General features: G+C 36.3%; 1 protein-coding gene across 1 annotated transcript in view; it reads right to left on the reverse strand.

Annotated features, from left to right (window-relative positions):
* Positions 1-8250: 8250 nt before the first annotated feature.
* Positions 8251-16050, reverse strand: part of LOC148955345 (NAD(P)H oxidoreductase RTN4IP1, mitochondrial) — a 55480-nt gene continuing 47680 nt past the window's right edge. Inside the window, exon 7 of the mRNA XM_089101655.1 lies at positions 8251-8957. Within this exon, the coding sequence (XP_088957781.1) occupies positions 8847-8957 (111 nt within the window). The 3' untranslated portion in view covers positions 8251-8846. The remainder of the gene's footprint in view (positions 8958-16050) is intronic.

The raw sequence follows: 16050 nt of genomic DNA on the forward strand, positions 1-16050 counted from the left end.
TTTCACATTCTTTTTAAAGGAGCCGAGAGACCTATATGACCTCAGCTCTTTCTGAAGTGCATTCCACTCTCTAGCACACGCAATTCTAGGAGAAAATTCTGACCTAGCTGTCGGTGTCGGGGGTATGTAAATGTCTGATGAAGATCGTGTATTTAAACTATGGATTTGTGATGCTAGTGTGAATAAGCCTCTAAATGGTGATGGGAGTGTTCCTGAAAAATATTTAAAACAAAAAACGGTACAAGATAGTCTGTAAAGTGATGCCAATGATAATCTGTTCGGTGCTGGGCCTAAAATTTGAAGTGCTTTATTGTGAAGTGAATTTAGTCTCTGTAAATGTGTCTTGAAATTAGATTGCCAAACTGTAGAAAAATATTGAATGTAAGGTTTGATAACTGCATTGTAAATCAGGATCAGTATTTTTTTTAAGGGAAATGGTGACTGAGTTTTGTCAAGATTCCAAGGTTCCTTGAAAGCTTCGTCTCGACACTTGCTATGTGGTGTCTGAACGAGAGGTTTTCGTCAATTAGAACCCCTAGGTAACGAACATGTCCTTTTTCTGGTCTCTTGATAAGTCCATGAAATGTTTCAATACCAATCGCATCAGGAGCCAGCGAATCTATGCGTGAAAAAAATAAAACACTCGATTTGTCAATGTTGATGACTAGACGATTTGCGTCCATCCAAAGGTACGTTTCTTCAAGAATATCTTGTAGCTTTGTTTTGAGAGACTTGATGTTCCATTCTGAGCTTGCCATAAGTGAATCATCCGCAAATGCCGTTAGTTCGTCCTCGGCTTCTACTATAGACCCCGGCGTCGTTTGTGGGTGACATAGTTTGCAGCAATAAGGGCTACGACTTGCAGGAGCCAGTACTTGCTGAAGATCATTTACGTGAACAAGAAACAATACCGGTCCCAATTTAGAGCCCTGTGGCACCCCGCAATTAACTACGACATCATTTGTATGGTCATTTCCTGTGTAAATTCGACGATTTTCCAGGTAAGACTTAAACTAATCTAGGACTTGGCCATGAACTCCAATATGATCCAGCTTTCCTAGTAATATTTCGTGGTGAATGCTATCAAAAACTTTTTTCATATCTAAAAGCACAACTGCAGGTAAAGCACCCAAACCTAGGATTCTATTTACGAATAAACTTAGTGAATTAAGGGCGTCTTTGGTTGAATGGCCAGCTCTAAACCCTAATTGGCGGCTGTTAAAAAAAGCCTTCGGCCTCTAAATATTGGTAACGCTGGTTTTTCATTGGCGTTTCAAAGACTTTCGAGAAAACTGATAAGATTCAGATTGGTCTAAAATTTTCTGTGTCTGTATGACTTCCACCTTTGTGAAGAGGTATTATCTTTGCCTTTTTTAACATTTCAGGAAAAACCCCTTTATCTAATGAAAGATTTACAAGGTAAGTTAGCGGCTCAGCAATGGTCTTCACTACTGCTTTCAGTGCCTTTGTGTGTACCAGGTCGAAACCTGAAGCAGAAGATCCCTTCAAATTTTTCACGAGTAATTCGAGCTCACCTGGTGTTACAGGACTCACTGCCATTGATTTCATGCCCTTTGGGCCAAGGTATTCTTTGTATGATTTAGATGGTATCCCGACGGAATTTGCTATGGTATAGCCAATATTTGCGAGAAATGTACTAAGCGATGCGGGAACCTGTGTAGGTTCTGTAATTTCTTCATTATTCATGACCAATTTCGCTGGTAATGTGGGAGACTTATTGGTTGGCCGTAGAACCGAGTTGATAATTTGCCAAACTTTTTGACCATCCTTCCCGCTTTCCGTCAGCTTTGGGTGCTGGTAGCCACGCTTTGCTCTTCGTAACACATTCCGAAGGACTTTCCTGTATTGCTCACACTCCTCTAGCCGCGCTAAGCTTTGAAAGTGTCTATACTCTCCCCAAAGGTGGTTTTTCTTATTCACACAGGCTAGAAGACCATTCGTCATCCAGGGGCTAATTGGCTGGTCTTTTTGTCGTTTCTTAGTTTTCGGTTTTCTCATTCGAAATCTTCTGTATACATCTGAGAACGTCGAGTGAAATGACCCAAATGCTTTCTTTTCATCTAGAATCTCCATTATGTTATTCCAGTTTAATTGATATAGCTCCTGTTTTAATTTCTTCAAGTTTTCCTCTGTTAAACATATAATTGCTAAAATAGGGTTGATTCGGGACCTTATCTTAGCTGGTTCTGAAAGGCCGAGTGTTGCATGAATGGGGAAGTGGTCTGATGTGTCGCTGACGAGGACTGCCACCGACTCTGGGAGCAAGGAGCTGAATATGTTGTCGATGAAGGAAAATCAACTTCTGGAAGGAAAAGAGAGACAAAAAAAAAATAGGAAACAAGTTTAATAATTAAACAAGCAAACTTGCCCACTCGTGCTTTAAAATTACTGGTTTTATTTTTTGCCGAATAATAAGTTTCTCAACAGCTAAATTTGGGTCGGCTAGGCTATAGCGTCGAATCGCAAAACTATATTTTGTCCATGGTGGCAATTTTAGTAGGTACTAGGCAAGACGGAAAAACAAAGAGCGAATTTTAGACTTTTCACGGTTTGCCAAGAGTTTCCAGAAAGGGGTCACATAATATATGTGGCAGAGTGATAGCGTTCTAAATACTTGCCAGTAGTGGACGGTTAAATCTCAGTGTGGATTTAACGATCAAGGCATAGGAGCTGCAAATTCGCCGTTCAAGATGTGAGAATAGGAGGGAGCGGGTATGCTGTAATGAAGTACCTATTGGCAGCCCCAGATATATTATTTTATCAACTGGTTTTACTGAGCAATCACCTAGTGTGATAGTAGGAGAGTCATTCTTCCAATTTTAAAACAAGACTTTTGGGAGTTAAATCTCAGACTGACTTTCTCGTAATTGGACTGCAGACATGAGAATATTTCTGAAAGGCGGTTAAGCGTCCGGCTGAGATTCAGCGTGTCATCAGCATAGCGTACCAGGGAGATGTCAATGGAACTGAGAATGCATGATGAAAGACAACTCAGGGAGATGTCAATGGAACTGAGAATGCATGATGAAAGACAACTATCTTGAGGCTCAATAATGTAGTTGTTGAAGAAATTGAGGGATAAAACTGCACCCTGACGGGCACCATTGTGGACTGGCATCAAGGCTGACAGTGGTGCTGGCCGAAGGCCTTTATCAGGAGGGAGCTTCATCAGAAGGCCATCAGCATAGCATACCAGGGAGATGTCAATGGAACTGAAAATGCATGATGAAGGACAGCTATCTTGAGGCTCAATAATGTAGTTGTTGAAGAAATTGGGGGATAAAACTGCCCCCCTGACGAGCACCTTTGCAGAGTGGTATCAAAGCTGACCGTGGTGCTGGCGGAAGGCCTTTATCGGGAGGGAGCTTGAGTCACACCTGAAGGCGAGATTAAAGACCACGGAAAGTCCGAATGATCTGAGTTCACTCCTCTTTTAGCTGAGTTTAGCAACATAAGCGCATGAATCAATGAATCAAACGCTCTCTGCAGGTCTAAGCCACCGATAGCTAGGCTTTCTCCTGATTTGTGTGCATCTAGGAGTGCATTTGCAACGAGAGGGAGAGCTTCAGTACAACCAATACCGCGTTGGAAATCGAATTGTCTTGGAGGACTGCAACAAAGTTTCTCATACTCATCTACGAATAAAAGTTCAAATAACTTGCAAAGAGAAGTAGCAATCGTGATTGGATGGAAAAAGAAGCATTGCATGGTAGTTTTTACTTTTTTAGGAACTGGCGTAAGATCTCCAATTGAGAAAGTGATTGGGACAATACCGTGAATGGGGATAACCTGCATCAGGAGAGTTACGTAACTAATGAGAGCGGGCCCGCCACTTTTTAAATGGAGTACGATGATTTCATCAATCCCGAAAGATTGTTTAGGTTTTAGGCGAGAGATGGCCTTGCACACAGCTCCCTCTGTTACAACATAATCACCCTGAGGACAACTATCTAAGAAGTCGTCCAACTCAGCTTCGTATCTTTCGTTGAGGGCTGGGTCAGGGGCCAAAAATTCTGACTCATAGTATGCATACCATTCAGAATCAGGGATAGCAGATGCGGACAAAGACTCATCGCTTTTAGAGGACAGAAAACGGTCAAAAAACTTTTTTGCCCTTGCAGATTCAATATCAATCATCTTTTTTCTGTGAACTTTTAGCTCCTTTGCAAATTTTCTTTTTGTGAACAGGCGAATTGAATTGACTACCCCCGAACGATGTCGTCCACAAGAAATCCAAAGTTGAAGCCAGAATTTAGACTTAGAATGGGTATCCACTAACTCTGGATTTTCGGACCAGCCAGGAAGGGTAGGATGACGGGGCCTACCTAGAGGGACGGCAGCTTTTTCAGCACAGCAAAGGGCATGGCCAATTTCTACGCAATATGTGTCGACTGATAGTTGTGATTCCTCCTTTGTAAGAGCAGTCAATCTGGATAGATGATGGAAAGGGACACGGACCTTACTAAGAACTCTGGCGACTTCTTCTTGAAATAAAACAGGGTTAATTTTACGCCAATTACGGCGAGACCTAGGAGGTGTTTTCGAAATTGTTTGCGTTTGTGTATCGGAGCTGTGGCAAGGAATCTCGGCTAAGAACTGTATGATAGCTGAAAATCAAGCACAACCTTGACAGGCGAGATCCTGAGATTTGCAGACGCTACGACATGATAGAGATCTGATGTAGACCTTGAGGTGCGTACGTGAGTAAAATTCAAATCTTTGCACTTGAGATCAAACTGGTGTCCAAAAATACTAAGCAACAGCGTAGAACGTAAAGATCTAAATAAGAGCGGTTCAGTAAAATCGCAATTGAAGTCACCAAATAATATGCATTGAAGGCTCAAGGATCTAATATGGTTAATATACTGGCCTAGTTTATCACTAGAAAAAGTGAAAGCACGCTCATCATGGTAATTTTTTGGCAAATATACATTAATAAAAACACAGCCCTCAACACGATCCGTAAGAAAGTTATCATTGTCTTCGAATACACTAGATCTTAGAGTAGAACTGACGAAAGTGGCAATACCATCGGAGGGTCGCCCTTTTCCACTTAGCTGCTTCGCTGAAACTGTATAAACCGAAACTGAACTATTAGAACTTAAACCGAAAATGAACTATTAACACAGAACTTAATGTTAACTATTCCAGTTAAGGCATTTCTAGACACCAGGAAATACTATTCTGGATCATTTCAGTTCATTCATTACAAAAAAAACACATTTCATAATGCTGAATTTTTCAAGACTCAGATCCTTATTAGCACAATATTGCTATATTGGGAAACTAAAATCAAATATAGCAAAATAATGCACTTACTAGTGATATGTTACTATTTTTTGGCTCCCTTCATGATTGGAAAATTTCTCCACTTAAAACCTTTCTTTCTTTACTTTAAAATTATTTGCATGGCTTGGCTTTGTTGTCAAACTTTGGTAGTTTCATTCCAAAGAAAAAGGAGTAGTGACATCCTTGGATCCAAATAGGAGTACTTGAGATACGACTATTTTTTTTTTACCAACTTCCCCCCTCCCTCCATAAAAATTCTTGAATTTAGATGTAAGAATTTTTTCCAAGGGCTGGTATCCCTGCATGGTTAGTTGCGTTTTCAAATATCAGTTGCCAATTACCTTTCACTAGTTGCCAATGGTTGCTTGATTCCAATTTTCTTTTACAAATTGCTTGTAGCCAGTTGCCTATGACCAGTAGAATGAATACATACGAAAAGAGCTTGAAGTTTTCAAATTTATCACTTAAAGTTACAATAAGGTTATTTACCACAAAAAGAAATCACAAAATAAGCATCTGGCAATTAAACAATATATGCCATATATAATGGCAATTATACAAAGCAAGAAAACAATAAACAACATCTGGTTTGGGGAAGTCACTGGCAATTAAAATTGTAGCTATTAACAATAGCTGCATTTTCAAGCACCAGAATAACCTATGACCAGCTGTCAGTAATAGCTTGGATTCCATTTACAAGTTGCTTGTAGTCAGTCAGCAGTGACCAGTATACTGAAAACAGCCTTAAATATTTTCAAATCTGCTACTTATTAAAATTTACCGATTTACAGAGGAAATGATTGTTATAATTGGATACAGAATTGAATTCTGAATCTAAGAGAATGTTAATTTCTTAGCTATCTCATTATGGTCTAACATTCTAAATTAATCCAAAAATCAATTGGTTCAGTCTGGCAACTGACAATATGGTTAATAATCCCTTCGATTCCATAAAAGTAGAAAAATAGTAAGATTTTAGAGTAAAGAGAATGTACAAGACGAGATTTAAAAATATTAGGGGAGAAAACCCGATGAAGGGAAGAGTTGTAGCCCTGAGTTAGCCTATTCGTGCAAATGATTGTAAGAGTAAACAGAGAAGGACACATCAAAACCCTTTGCAATGTTTCATAATTATCACATGTAAAACTTACCTTCAGTAATTATACCTCTTGCACCAGGCTCTATTTAACTAGCAGCAGCATACTTAATCATAGTTATATTCTATTGCTTTACCGGAGCTTTTCTATTCTGCTAAGGTCACGGAGATCTACCAGGACATACGTATTCGTGCTGAATACATGTCTCTAGCTATCCAAGCTAAAAATTGGGTCACTCTGCTTCTTTGCTTTTAGTTCAAAACTTAAATGGCTTAGAGAGTTTCTAGATCATACATTTTGTAAAACGATAAATTGAGTACCGAGTTAATTAATAAAAAATCTACATTATGTAGGCAAATTTCAAGATGAATCAAGATTATTCCCAAAACGCCATAAATTATGGTATGTTTTTTGTCTATTTTTAAAGATTGCAATTGAACATCAAAATATAAAACAATTTTAGAAAAAGAACATTGGAATTAATTAAATTTCCTTTAAATTTACTTATAATTGAGCAATTTTGGGTCAGTTTTGATTTTTTTTTTTTTTTTTTTGTATTGTTTTTTAGGGAATTTTGGTCAGTTGAGACTGATTTTTAGGAAATTTGAGGAAATGCAGATTTAGCATCCATTTTTCGACTATATAACGTTGATTTTCGTATTCAGCATGATCAATTACGTCTGATGGCATTCTCAGACCTTCTGCTGCTTGCTGATCACCCAAAACCTTAAATATCAACATTTCTCTTGTGTAGCTCCCTGACTATTTGGAAGATCAATAAAAAAACTTAACTCTTTTGCCTAGTATTCCAAAACTGAGTGTCAAACAGGGAAGAATTTAAAAAAAATTTATAATCTTAATGTCCTATAAAAATTCAAACAAATGCAGTTTCTTCAATTGCGGCGAGAATAAAGCTCGCCCCATTCTGGGTAATGATGTTTATAGAATCACCTGTTCTTCTGCTGTTTCTCTATTTGAAATACCCACTAAAAGTCACGAGAGAGGTTATCTGAACATAAACTACGAATCTACTAAGTCGTGAATTTTCGACAAAGGTCCAAGAATTTTGACTCTGTCTTGGTCCAAGTCGTCAATCATAATGCAAAGAAAAGTTTGCTGGGGGGCAGTTCAGATTCAGAAGTACGTCCACCAAAAAGTCGTCCTTAATAGAGATACTGGGGGATATCTATCTCAGCCCTATTTACAGTGTTCTATTCTGATTTTTCATATCATCATAATTTGCGACCTAATTGAAACTCCGATACTGCATAGCCTGGACACAGATTAGCGTTCAATAAATCCTTTTATAAAATGAAATCATGATTCTAATTTTCCTGTCTTACTGTTATAGAACTCAAGACCGATAATCACATAAAAGGGAAAAAAAAAAACGAAATGAGTGCCGTTGCTCTGTAAAAAAAATAGCTTAGCTTGTATTTATTCATCTTACCGAGGGAATAAACTACTGATAAATATCTGAAAAACTACAAATTTGACAGGGAATTTTTGCTCTCTTTTTTTGTATCATTAACATTGATTGCTCTTGTGTGGATGAAAAAAAAAATGATCTGTAAGTGAGTTTGTTGTCCTTGTCGGTAATTCCTGCATGATATTTAATATTCGGATTCTAGATTTAAGTGAAGTATATTTTGAATGAAAAATGTTTATAAATCGTGTTTCAATAAGAAGTTCTTTTTTTTAAATATTAGTTCAAGTTACTCCAAATGTTATAAGACCAAGGTAAGTGCCATAATGGGACTTACGAAATGGTAAGTGCTTGCAACTTTTGATTAGAGAATTAGCTGCGTTTTTTTTCGAAGTATAATAATATAATAATGTATAATAAGTATAATAGTATAATATAAGTATTCGAAGTATAATAATATAATATTTAATATAATATTTAATAATATAATAATTTTTTTCGAAGTATAATAATATAATATAAGAAAAAAAATCCAGACATGTCTGAAATTTTCTTTTCTTTGTAGAATTCTATTGTGCAAAGATAAATAGGGCGCTGCCATTTAAGATTTGAATATTACCACCAGTATCCCATTAAAAGATTCATTGATCCTTATAGTTCATATAATCACCATTTCCCCGTGTTAGGAAAACCTGGAAAAAAAATCCCACACTTCGATTATGGTTAAATAAACAGTTATTTGAATTATTTTATTCGAGACCAGAAGTTAGGGCTTGGTTCAAAGACCAAAATCTACAAATTAAAAAGCGGTTGAGCGTCGATTTTCTCTACTAAGCTTAGTCTTTATGGAAAAGAGAGACTATGATAACAAAAGGCACGTTGAGTGGCTTAAAAGAACGACTGTATTAACAAACAGGAGAAAAAATTAAATCTAATCTACATGAAATTCGACGACTTAGTTTGAAATTACGGATGGCTAAAAATATCTAGTCAAGATAGAATATCAGGTCACTTCAATGTTCGAAATTTATCACAATTTTTCCTTGAGTAGATCCATTTTTCAGTTTTTCGTAAGCGTCAGGCAAATTGTCATAATCGAAAATACTGTCGACTATAGGTCGTATCTGAAAAAGGAAAGATAAATAAATAACGATTTTATTTTAAAACGCCATAAAAGCGGTCATGCCGATCAGCGGCAGTTTTTGTCATAATAAGACACTAAACATATAAAACGTATGAAAATCGCAGCCATAGCCATCGTTATGCAAAAATATACATTGATTCGAGTTGGTGATCCTCCTTAAAATGCTCAAGTATAACACTAAACTTTATAAATGACAGAGACGAAACGCAAATCAATTAAACAAAAATGTAGCAGATGCTCTGGAACACCAGGAGTTGTTGCATAGAATAAAAAGGAAAACAAATCAACAAAAACGTCCAAAAAAATTGCAACCCAGTGTAAAAACAACAGATTTACTAACAGGGACAAAAGGAGGAAAAGAAAGCGTAATCCTGAAAAGAAGAGGGCTGATCGCATTCTAAGTTATTAGGAGATACTGTTTTGTATTTACCAGCGAAACACTGCGATCGGAAAAGGACAACAGAGGAAATACTTGGGCGAATAGGCGGCAAAGTCAAGGATAAGAACAGACACATTTTTGGGAAATAAACTTTCCATATAAGGGCCTTCAAGGGATTTCCTGCAAAACATAAGTGAAATAAATTCTTTATCCACAAGGGCTCCTGGGTCAAGCTTCCCGAGAAGGTATTAATAAGGGACTTTAACCTGTTTCAAGATCTATTAAAAAGGAAGAAATGATGGCTCTTATTCAGGATTAGGACCGCAAACTATAGAAAGATAGACATGTTACACCTTGTTGAAGTCAAACTTACGAAAGAATTTCCAATCTTTACAAATAAAAGTCCAAAGTTAGGCCTTGGGCTAATGCTAATCATCAAAATAGAAATATTACTATCCTAAATCAAAATATACGACAACGGTGCTTCATTACAATCTTTAGGGATTTCTGAGGTTTTTGTTTAGCAGTATGACTATCCTAAATTAAAAGACGCTACATACATCACTAATGGCGTTAGATTTTTATTAAAGTTGGTATTTAAGAGTTTCTGGGTATACAGCTCAGCAATCTATATGTTTACAAATGGTGTTTGATTTCAATCGAAGTTGGTATTTAGGGATTTCCGAGGTTGTTGATTGCAAATATGAGCAAAAACTCCAATATACACAGTCCTAAGTCTAGCTTTACTATTTTAATAGGTCAGCAATTTTCATCTAAATTTTTCTTTAGCTCCATTCCTTTCAAATATATAATAACAACTTCTAATTACGCTTATTATGAAACATTATTACTATATACAATCTGCAAACTTATGTATCAATTATTAAACGAAAAGACGAATTTTTTCCGCGAAATTTAAAAAGTTTTCCCCCGAAAAGCAAAGAGTGAATTAACAGGATTTACAATAAAAAGTGTGGTGTTGCTGTCTTCCTCGAATCTATGTAAAGACTAGTGTAGTTGCTTTTTATTGTATCACAAAATAATAAAACAGAGGAAAATTATACAATTTAAGGAAGTTCCTATCTATGGCCCTATAAACCTTTTAAAATAAATTTGCATAGAACTCTAAGAGATCTAGGTGTGATTGGTATAAGGATCCCTTATAGCATTTCACCTTAATCATTAGTAGATAATCATCCCTTAAATTCATTATACCTTAACAGAAAAGTCCAAGCCTATCCCTTAAAATACCATCTTACGAGCGTGTTCATAGTATATGTGGAAAATTAATATCACTCCAATACATTCCCAGTGGTAGACAGTCACGGAACTGATCACGCTTTGGTACCACTTGTATAGAAAAACAAACTAGTCGATTCACTTGTATCTACGCTTAAACACTGAATCTACTGGTCTTCTAGGCTAGTCTTTTATTTATCCAAAATTGCGTGAAATTGCGTGCAGATTTCAAGCAATTTTTCAGGGAAAAGGGAGGAAAATTTTGGATTCAAATTTATGTTATTCCTATTAATTTGAGTCCGGAGATACAGAGAATGACATCAGAATCAAAAAGTTCTATCACCCAGCACACCATTTCCAACCTAAGAGAGGTCAGAGGGAGATGAAAAATTGGAATGTTAATTTGTACAGGATTTGCTCGCAAATGAACACCAAAATGTTCAAAAAATTTGCTTAATAATATATCCAGAATCGCTTGAAATCGCCCGCGCAGAAATACCCCTTTTTTCAGGGAAGAGAGGGGCATTATCTTAATTTTAACAGTATTCTCGGGATTGAAAAGTTGCTTCCTAGTAATTTCATTCCAGGGAGACCAAAAATGACATCAGAATCAGAAAATCCCTTATCTAGAACCTCATTTTCACACTAAGCGAGGTCAGAAGGGGTGAAAATACCATTTGTGGCGTACTTTAACCTGAACAAAATTTCACTGAAATTTCATCCTCTTCTTCTTCTTCTTCTAATTCACAGTTGGCACTTTTCAATTAGTACTATTTAGATCTCTTCTTTTTGCTTTACTCTGTGGGCAACAGACTTGGTTGTCTCTTATTTATTAGATACTCTCAGATATCTTTCAGTAGATCTTTTGACTCAAGGAGTTCAAATATAAGATGATAGATATCGATTTCTGTGCTCTGTGTGCAGGTATAGTTGGCTAAGCTCTTGGCTGATAGTGAAATTTTGTGGTGTTTGAAGTATTTTAACAGTTTACAAAGCAAGGTATGTTGTGCAGACGTCAGCATATTACATTCAAATAGGCAATGGTCAATTGTTTCATTATTCATATTACAATGCCTGCAAAGAGGGGACAGGGGAATTGAACCACTTGAATTAGAAAGCTTATATGAGAATGCAAGGAAATTTAGTCCATTTGTTCCAGAACGAATTCTATGATAGATTTTAGAAAGATACTTATTGGGAAAGGAGGAAAGGATAGGATTAATCTTATTAAAATTAATATCTGATAGCCTCCATCGGAAAATATCTCTAATTGGGATTGGTCTCCCACTTGGCTGGTCAATATTTATAGCATTTTTAGCTATTTCATCAACCTGATGATTAGCACTTATGCCAGAGTGGCTAGGAATATACTGAAAATAAGTTTTTATGCCACTTGAAGCAACATTATCAATAATACTGAGACAATGATAAGTGTCAATGTCCAACTTATGTTGTGGAGCTGAGGCCAGCAAATCAAGGCTTGATAGAGAGTCGGAATATATGATAATATTATTCGAATTCGCAATCAAAGGTTGGTTTTGTTTAAGGTGTTCTAATGCCATGATTATGGCATTTAACTCAGCAGACATTATAGATAAATTATTAAATAGTCTCTCACCCATTGCAATGTTCAGGTGAGGAATGAAAACACCACTTGCAACCTTCTCATTCATTTTTGACCCATCAACGAATATTTGGAAGGGATTTTTATAGGTAATTGTATGAAGTTCTGCAAATTTTTTCTGGACAAAAGAAATGGGGGTTAAATCTTTATTCAATTTTGAAAATTCATTATTTATTATGGGAAATGACCAATTTCATGGAGGGGAGTGGGGGAAAGTAGGTGCAATAGAATTTGCTGGTACAGGGAACTTCTTTTGAATATTGGCATACTCATTTGCAATACCTCTATACATGGCTGGATTTCTTAACCAATTATGTAATATGTGTGAGCTATTTGATTCAATTTTTGTAAGATGTTTTGTCAAGAAAAACCTATATCTCTCCCTTTTTGTTGTTAATCCCCTCTCCATAAGCAGAAACATGATGCTTGCGGGTCTCCTAAAACCAAATATGAGAAGTATTATATCATATTGTGTTGATTAAATTTTTTGCATCTGGGTCTTTGCACATACACCATAGACGATGAGCCCCTAGTCAATATGGCGTATTATATGTTATTTATAAAACTGGAATAAGGTTTTCTCTTTACAACCCCAGGGTGTGGAAAGAAGTCTTTTTAGTATATTTGCTTTTCTATAGCATTTTTTTATTGTGTTTGAAATGTGGAGGTGGAAATTAAGTTTTTGGTCAAGCATGAGACCTAGGTAATTAATATTATTATCTTCTGGAATAGTTGTTTTATTTAGAGTTAGTTTTGCATTAACATGGTTTCGCTTCCGGTGAAATTGGATTATTTTTGACTTGTTGGGTGCAATGGGTAAATCTGAATATTGAGAGAATTTTTCGAACCGGAAAAGTGACTTTTGCAGATTTGACTGTGCTATCTGAAAGGTGTTGCCAGATGACCATAGCACCAGATCATCAGCATATTGTAGATTCGTGTGGGGTAGGTTCATGTCCTAGAGATATAGGGCAAACAAAAGGTAACTGAGGACTGCTCCCTGAGGTAGGCCTTTGGTTATTGTCTTTTGGGATGAAGAGGCTGAACCAACACAAACTATGAAACTTCGCACTTCTATGAAGGATTTAATAAAGGATACTAGCTTAGGGGGTACTCCAAGGTTTGCAAGTTTATTTAAAAGGATTTGGTGGTTCAAATTGTCATATGCCCCTTCAAAATCTAGGAAAGCTGCCACTAGGACATTATTTTTTGAGAAAGATTTATTTATTGCATTTGTTAGCAAAATGAAAGCATCTGTTGAGGAGTGGTGTTTCCTGAATCCAGTTTGAGTATGTGGGATCATATTATTTTTTTCAACAAACCAGAGGAGTCTTTGATATATCATTTTCTCCATTATTTTCCCCATCACAGGTGTAATCATTATGGGCCTATAAGACTCAGGGTTATCTTTTGGTTTATTTTTCTTTAGGATTGGTATGAGGGACGAACATTTCCATATATTGGGGAACCTAGAAGATGCCCAAGCATGATTATAACAATTTAGCAGTTCTTGTTTGTATGAAGGTGTGAGATTCTTTATCCGTGTAGGGTGTATATTGTCATAACTGCTGCTAGTCTTGGACCTAATATGATGTATTGGATTATTCAATTTCTGGATAGAAAATAGATTGGTTATGTACTTGGATCCTGGGCGTGGTTGGTAACTTGGGTTCATAGGAATTGTGGACAGTTTGCTTTGATTATTTGATGTGAGCTTATTAACAAAATTTGTTGCAAATAGGTTAGCTTTTCCATTATCTTTATCATAATGGGTATTATTATGTATAAGTTCATACAGGAGTGGGTTGGGGGAAGTCTTTTTCCCCACAGATATGGCTTATGACTTTATGTATAATTGGCTCATGAGTTCCTCTGGAGAGATTATTTGCAAAATTATTCCAGTATTTATATTTAGCATCTATTTTAGTCCTTTTTAGATTAGATTCTGCTTGTAATTTTTTTAAGTATGTAATCGGTGATGGTTTTTTTTATGAATTCTGTCCAAGCTGCCTTTTTTATCCTCCATTTATTTAGGCACTCATTTGTCCACCATGCTTTAGGAATTTGTTTAGGGAATGTTTTCTTAGGTTTTGTCTTGGGGATAGCATGATTAGCTGTATTTATTAGTAAAGATGTCAAGGCTTCAGCATGGGTGTCAACTGTTGTGTTAGAAATGCTTGAACTTTGGGTGTAACTTGTAATTTCATCATTTAGCTTGTTTTGGAACATAGACAAATTTGCTTTAAAGTTCATATATTTGGCGGTATGAGATGAAGTTTCAGCAGGTTTATTTAGGGAGCAAACAATAGCAAAGGCGTCAGTACATAGACTATAAATTTTATTTATGTAGATTGTGTTCAAAAAATTTGATGACACAATTTGTAGGTCAATTGTGGAGAATCTGCCACTTTTGGGGTTGAAATATGTGTTCAAGTTTGGAGGGGTAGCAACAGCTAATTCATTATTATTTGAAGTCATATTCTCAATGAATTTACCAGCTTTATTTGCTGGTTTATTCCCCCACAAAAGGCTGTGGGCATTGAAATCACCACAAATAATGATATTTTTTAACATATTAGAATTGTTTATATAATTAAAGAAATCTTTGGCATCTGTAGTTTGGCCATTAGGGTTATAAAAGCTTATTATGTATGTTTTTAAATTATTCAGCCAAACACTGATACCAATTACATCAACATCATTTGCAAAATCTGGAAAATTGATGCCACAAAATTTTATATTATTATTAACTAATAAAGCTACCCCGCCTCCTTTTCTCTCTGAAGATCTATCCTTTCTCAGGATAATATATCCTGGAGACTTAATTTGTTGATTTTGGGTTAAATGAGTTTCCTGGAGGCAAGCAATATTCATGGAATTATTATTCATAAATGATATTAGTTCATTTAGCTTGTTTTCTGTGAGTGATCTTACATTCCATTGGAGTATTGATATATGTTGTGTTGTTGATTTATTCTTCATATGACTGTGTATCAATGTTCAGCTTTGTTAAAATTAAAGCAAGATCTTTTTTTGCTTGAATGAGCATATCATCAGGGATGTAGATTTTTCCCAATTCTGCAATAATTTTTGTTTTCTGTATTTGATGTATGTTCATGGCCTGAACTGCATTACAGTTTAGAATGAATAAGCATATATTTGGGGATTGCATTTTTGGTTGTGCATCCTGTTTGTTGGTTAAGGGATTGATTCCTGGTAGTGTTACTGGTTTGTTTCCTCTTGGGAGGGGGGGCAGGCTGACCTCATCTCACCGGACAAGGAGGCTTGTTGGCTTGGTGATTCCTTCTGATAGGGATTTGAGCTAGGGGGCTTAGAAGATGGTGTTTTATATGGGGTGCTTGATGCATTGGGGGCATTTGACTTGGGGGTTTTGGTTGGTTTCATTACAGGCTTTATTTGGTATTGTTGGGCAGCATTTGCTTCCATTGCTGCAAAAGGGTATGGGATGGCCTTCTCTGTTGATATTTGGAGTGTTAGAGCTCTTTTCTTGTATGCAGGGCATAATGATTTATTTGTAGATTCATGTGGGCCTTTGCAATTGATGCATGTAGGCTGAGTGTTGTTGCAAGTTGTCAGTTCTTTTGGATGGAAAGATTTACAATTACTACACTCTTGGAGAATTTCATTGCATTTGTTTGTCGTGTGTCCCAGTTTGAAACACTTTTGACACTGGATAGGCTTAGGTTTGTATTCCTTGTGTGGTTTGATTTGCCCAAATAGGAATAATTTTTCTGGGATATCAATTTTATCCTTCAGTGTGAATAAGAAGGATCTACTATTTTTTAGGCCATTTGAGTTAGATTTTCCTAG

This window comes from Artemia sp. Qi Xiang Cuo, chromosome 2 (assembly GCF_049724085.1).
Source record: "Artemia sp. Qi Xiang Cuo chromosome 2, ASM4972408v1, whole genome shotgun sequence".
Lineage (NCBI taxonomy): Eukaryota > Metazoa > Arthropoda > Branchiopoda > Anostraca > Artemiidae > Artemia > Artemia sp. Qi Xiang Cuo.